Consider the following 6574-nt stretch of genomic DNA (forward strand, 5'->3'; position numbering starts at 1 on the left):
CAGTGCAGAGGTCACAGTTATGAAAGTGGTTCTTGAATGGCTGCTCTTGATGCATTGAAATACAATCGACTAGGGCTAAACAAACACTGATCTGCAACTGTGCTTACAGATTAGTCCATAACAATCGAACGATTATTAAATTATCCATTTAAGATGAAAGGACATTTTGGGAAATATTATAATCATGAAAAGCTCTTGAATGTGGTCAGATCTTTAAATTTAGAAGAAGGTTTAATTAGCTTCTCTATCAAATTAAAAGTTTTACACACTAAGAAATACTATTTGTGGCATATTGAAAGGACCAGCTTTATAATCATGAGAACTGGAGGAGAATTTTATCATTCTGCACTTGATCATTGAAATCATTAGATAATCCTTCTACTCAGAACATCTTACCCAAGAAATTCATGTTTTGGATGTTAGTTTATTTTATGGCAGCTAGTTACTTACAAGTTTGTACAGCATATAAACAGAGCAGAAACAAATCATTAAATTCAGCAGCACCCACATAAAGTAATTGTGGATTTTTATGTGAAATACCAAGCCATTGAGCAATGGTACTATTTTGTACAATATACTTACAGGGAGATCTTCACAGAGACTATGCAAGTGTTCTGTCTAAAAACACAGTCATAATAGGTGTTCCTTCAAAGAGTCAGTGTTCATCATTGCAATCAGTGTACAGTTTCAACAGTGCAGTTCCATTTATACTTCTCAAATCTTTGCACAAATTAAGTTTTCCAAGTTTCAGTTGAGCTGACGTATTTCCAATATGGCATATGACAATACTTCAAATGGAGGAAAGCATTCCAGTAATAGGTTATTCAGCAAAGTAGAACTTTGAATGTTGTGGGGTGGGAGGAGGAGATGTGAAAGGGATCTAGACTCAGTGTTCAATTAGCACCCAGGTACCAGTACATGTTGGGAAAATACAAAAATTAAGTTTTGGAAGATGAAGGGACTGGTTTCTCATTAATATTTAACAAAAATATTTTAATATTTTTATCTCGATACCAGTTAAAAGGAAAACATGTCAAAAACAGTGCATTTAAAAACATAAGTCTTGAAATAGTGCACAGTTTAAAATAAAAATAAAATCTATTGGGCAAAATATCATTTGTCTATTTTAACTATCAAAAGGAGGGAATGTCAAACAAATAAGACAAAAATAAATCTCACTTCAGACAGATAAAGATTTGAAACAATTGTCATTTAATTACTCTGTAAGATTCATAGCTGCATTTTATCATTTTGCAGTGGCTTACTTTATGTCATTGCTCCCATCCCCTTCTAGTGTGACAATGCAGTACAAGACAACAGCACTCTAAGACTAATCCTCATCTGAACTCTTCCCCAAAACTAAACTGGAAAATTATTTTAGGCAAAGAAATTTGAATGATTTTTCAAAAGATAAAGAGAGCAACAATTGTAGATAAGTAATTTCTTCTTTGATTAACTATTAGGAGGACATAACATAATGCAGGGCAAAATTTGCAGTGCATCATTCACATCTTTTAATTATACATTGGCTGTTCTCAAATACAGCGCTGTATTTTCCATTCTTCTCTTATTGTAAACCGTTAAATGCAGAAAATGATAACATGAAATCAATTCTGCTGAGCCTGGGGTGTACTAAAGTAATATAGCAAACATCTGAAATGCAAAAGCATTAACTCACTGGCATCATCAAATTTGAGGGAAAGGATACATGTGTTTTTAGTGGAATTATAACCAGTATATAATGAACGCTGATTGCTTCTGCAACACTAGTGTTAACAGAATATAGCTAAATAACGATTGTAATTCAAAATATCGCAAACTGTGTGGAGGTTTCTTCATTAAGATGTTTTCTGCAAGTGAAAATGCTGAAGAACATGACCATATCTTTTGCATGTGCTCATGAAAAAATCAAATCTCCCATCCTCCTGAATCAGAGCACTCCACAGCAAAAGGGAATGTACTCATTTATGTAAGTGTCAAAGGGGGAAAAAATTGCTTCTTGCTTATCACAGTTGAAGAGAGAAGCAAATTGATTAATGGGTATAGGTGATTTTTCTGTAATCACAAATATTTCCTGTGTCATTATAAAAATGCAGCTTACATTTCCCCCATAAAGTGCCCCTGTTTATCAATGCCTGGTCACAAACTGCATACGACAGGAATTTGCAGTATACAAATAAAGCAAACACTGAAAACCATCGTACTGTAAACAGACCAGGAATCACCAGCTTACAACACCTAAATGGCATTATGGCTAGGATAAATGACACATTTTTATCTAAAAATTATCTTGCACAATTTTTCTTCATTAAAGACATTTAATTAAATCATGTTAGGTTATGCACAGAATAAATATAGAACAAATATACTCTTATCTTATATGATGCTATTTTACAATTTTAGTTAGAAAGGTAGTTTTCTTTTTCATATCTTTTGCAGTTTTTTTTCCTGTGCTTCTAGCATTGGGCACAATCCGTGTTTACTCAAGTGAATATTTATTCGGTCCTTTGGGCAAAGTAGGAGTTTATCATCTGAATCTCTACTCAACTTTAATAGCACTGTCTCCATGGTAACATGCAAGTAGAATTGGTTCTACATGTACACGTCAAAGGTGCAGTGCTATTGGAGGTCGGAGGTCAACGGGAAGAAAACCCTGTAGCCATACTGCAGCCAATGACTGGTGTCATGTCCCAGATCTGCAGAAAAAGCAAAGTAAAAGGTAAAAAAACAGTTATAGCAATAAGGCATTTTATCATTCATTGAAATATACAAGTTCTGAAGATGCTTGATCAGATAGATGATGATTCCACTTGTCTGGCAACGTAAAATGAAGAGGCACAGGCCCTTGATAAAAGGGAGTGAAAAGAGGAGAACATTCTTCATTCACAAAGGTTGTGGATCTTTAGATAGTTGTGGATTTGTCTATTATGGAGTACATTTAAGGCTAGGATAGGCAGCTTTTTGGTCTCTCAGGATATCAAGAGACAAGGCAGGCAAGCAGAGTTGTAGCCCAGGATTAGCCATGACCATATTAACTGGGCAAGCATGTTTATTCTTGCTGTTACCTTATCTAGCAAAGTTGGGCAGAGTAACTGTAAATTGGGAAGAAGGAAATTAGACTTTGGGTAATTGTAAAATGCTGGTCGGGGAGGTGGTGGTGGGGAATCCTTGCATGGTTCCTTTAAAAGATGTTGCTTTTTCAGGGCTTAAGACATTTAAAACAGTTGTCTGTGGAAATCAGGCGGAACATATGGAAGTATAGAGAGCACCCGAATTGAAACATTTGCATCAAAAGGCCATACAATTAGCAGGCCAAGCGGTTTTTACCAAGACAACAGTCTTTGAACTTAGCCAATCACTTCCAACAAGGCCTTAGATACCAAAAACCTATTAAATTTAACTCTGATGGTTTTGACAACATAGGACTAATCCTAATGTAAGAAATATTGATATGTCATCAAGGGTATAAAAGAAGGGGCCAGTTGGACAAAGACCCAGAGAGCTAACAGTCATCCACCAGAGCTAACAGCCCTCCGCTCCTGAGAGAGAATCGTGGGCTCTCTCGGTAACTTATGTCTTAGAGAAAGCACCATCCTAAATAATAACAGTACCAATGGCGGAGAAGACGTTTCTGACAGAAGAATAGAGGCATAGAACATTACCAAAGACATGTGACCTGGCTGTAATTTTGAGAGACTAAATTCTGTTTTTTTGTATGAGTGGGACTTATATATATTGGAACAGCATACCATTAGAATCTTATTTTATTTGGGAATAGTTAATAGCTAGAATGGATTTATTCAGATTGTTAATAGTTTCATTAATTTGTTCACTGTTAGAGTTAGGTAAATAAATTGTTAGTTGCTGATTTTAAAGGAAATTGTCAGTGATTTATTTTATTTAACCACTAGAAGTTGTCGAAAAGCAAATGACACCACTTTTCACACTTTTTAAAAAAAACACAGATTATAGAGTGTGATGCTCCTCTGCAGGTGTTTCAGTTTTCATTCTCAGAGTTGGGGGTCAACCTCTGCTTTATAAAACTTGTGTTCTTTACAGACGATAACATTTATATTCAACTCGCACAGGTTACAAAATTACAGTTACCAATGTCCACTTTCTGAACAGCCACAGATAAAATTTTACAAACCTAATTCATTTTCTTGGATGGCAATTATTTCAGTTGCTTTCCTAGCTTGCACAGCAAGACCAGTTTTTTAGATTGTGGACACATGAAACTGCCATTATTCTCCAATTTAAAAAGGCAACCAAGCAAAAGAATTCTCCCTTATGTTCAGGTAGTGGAAACATTGCAGCAAGTGAAAATATCTGCTGAGGGACAATAATTTTGGTTCCAAGGGAAAAAACGAGAGTGTGCCAGAGTCTGGAATGAGACTGGATTGGGTATTGTCTTAAGCCAGAATCTCAGATAGTTCAATCCTTAGTTGGCTTCTCGTGCTGTGCTCTCTTCTCTGCTTCAATCAGCCTTGCACATCCACTAACGGAGCTATGCAAATAACTGTGGTGTGCAGGATACAAATTTTCCAAATTTTTAGAGATGCACCACAGAAAGCATCCTATCTGGATGTTTCACAGTAGGGTACAGCAACTGCTCTTCCCAAGACTGAAAGAAATTAGAGTTGCGAACATAGCCCAATCCATCCCGAAAAGTAACTTTCCATCCACTGACTCCATCTATACTTCCCGTTGCATTAGGAAAGCTACCAACGTAATCAAAGACCCCTCCCATCCCAGTTATACTCTCCTCCACCCTCCCCTTCAGAAGGTATAAATTAGTATACATGTACAAACAGGTTGAAAAACAACTTGTTCCACACTGTTATCAGATTTATGAATGAACCTCTTTAATGTTAAGGTTGATCCCTCTCTGCACCTTCTCAGTAGCTGTAACATTGTATTCTGCATTCTATTCTATTACCCTGATGCTCTTGTACAGTTTGACCTGCTTGTAAAGCACGCAAGACAACACTTCTCACTGTACCTCTATATACATGACAGTAATCAAATTACATCAAATATGAAAACTCCAGTCGCCAATATTTGTCATGTTGAAATGCAGAATACTGGAACTCACACAATCATTGAAATGTCAAAAACCGCTGTGTTCGTCACAGCTGGCTAAAGCTAGATATGATATTTTTAAAAATGCACAAATAGCATAAACGAGGATGTGGGCAAAATAAAAAAAAACAGCCACCCACTCAAAGTGAACAGCTTACAACTGTGTAATCTTGTGTACTTTAGCAGTTCCGTTGTAATACAGCTGACGGGATATGGGGCACGGTTGGAGACCGAGCCACACTATAACTCTATCATCTTGTAGACTGTGGATTTTAGTTTTCGAGGAAAAAGAAGGTTGATTAAAGAATCTAATATCCCCCTTTTGAAATCCAATGCAATACATATTGCATTGAACGAATTCAAGTCCCAGGAATGATTGATAACATACAAAAGTTAATCATTCTGTCCCAGGGGATCCAAGATGGCGGCAACCCAGCAAGTCTGAGTCTACAGTGCTCTTCCTAAGACTTGGGTAAAGTGGGTCACCCACCCCCACCACACTCACCAACTCATTCATAATAGCTGTTTAATTTAATTAGTTGCTTAGTATTACATTTAAACAGTCTAATATTTAGTAAAAATGACCAAAGGGAAGGGACCCCGCAGCTCTCAGCAAGCAGGAACTCCTCCCCCACCCTCTCCAGCTGCAGCTGAGGTGTCCACAGCTGCCCCGGGGGACTTACCTACAGTGACAAGCCTTGTAGAAATGATCTCCAAGCTGGATGCGAAGATCGACGCTTTTATCGAGGAGTCCCGAAATCGATGGGACTCACTCTCGGCCACGCTGCAGAAGCACGACTGAGACATTAAGGAGATCGAGCGCCGAGTTGGAGGGGCGGAGCTAAAGGCCGCGACCTCCGAAACTACAGCGCAATCGGCCGTGGATTGGGTCTGGACTCTCAAACAGCGAGTCCGGACCTTAGAGAATTACATTGATGACCTCTATAATCGAGGTCGTCGAAAAAATATTCGTTTGCTGGGCCTTCCTGAACGGGAAGAGGAAGGCCAGCTTACAGCATTCCTCGAGCAGTGGCTGCCACAGCTTTTAAATCTGGAAGCTGGATCAGGCCAGATAAGGGTGGAATGGGCCTACCGGGTCGCAATACACGGGCCCGGCTCGAACCAGCGCCCACGCCCGGTCCTGTTCCGGCTACAGGGAGAGGCAGATACTCCTAGAAGTTTCTAGAAATCTTGGAAAAGACCCCCAAGCTATGACCTATAAAGGATCCAAGATCATGTTATTTCAGGACTTTTCCCCAGCTCTGGTCCGAAAGAGGAAGGCATTCGACGAGGCGAAGAAGCGTTTAAGGGACTTAAATATTCAATACTCCTTACGCTACCCAGCGACGCTACGCTTTAACCATGAAGGATCCGTGTATAACTTTGGATCGCCAGAAAAGGCTAAGGAATTCTTGAACTCTCAGATAAATTGTAAGAGATAACGGATGTTGGTTTGCCTTTCTCCCCGCTTTGGTTTATATCCCCCCCTTTT

At 38.6% G+C, this 6574-nt stretch overlaps 1 protein-coding gene across 1 annotated transcript in view; it reads right to left on the reverse strand.

The window, feature by feature from the left end:
• Positions 1-404: 404 nt before the first annotated feature.
• Positions 405-6574, reverse strand: part of LOC122555868 (WD repeat and FYVE domain-containing protein 1-like) — a 33645-nt gene continuing 27475 nt past the window's right edge. The window contains exon 5 of the mRNA XM_043702095.1: positions 405-2696. Coding sequence (XP_043558030.1) covers positions 2637-2696 — 60 coding nt within the window. The 3' untranslated portion in view covers positions 405-2636. The remainder of the gene's footprint in view (positions 2697-6574) is intronic.

The sequence above is a fragment of the Chiloscyllium plagiosum genome, chromosome 13, assembly GCF_004010195.1.
Source record: "Chiloscyllium plagiosum isolate BGI_BamShark_2017 chromosome 13, ASM401019v2, whole genome shotgun sequence".
NCBI classification, from domain to species: Eukaryota; Metazoa; Chordata; class Chondrichthyes; order Orectolobiformes; family Hemiscylliidae; genus Chiloscyllium; species Chiloscyllium plagiosum.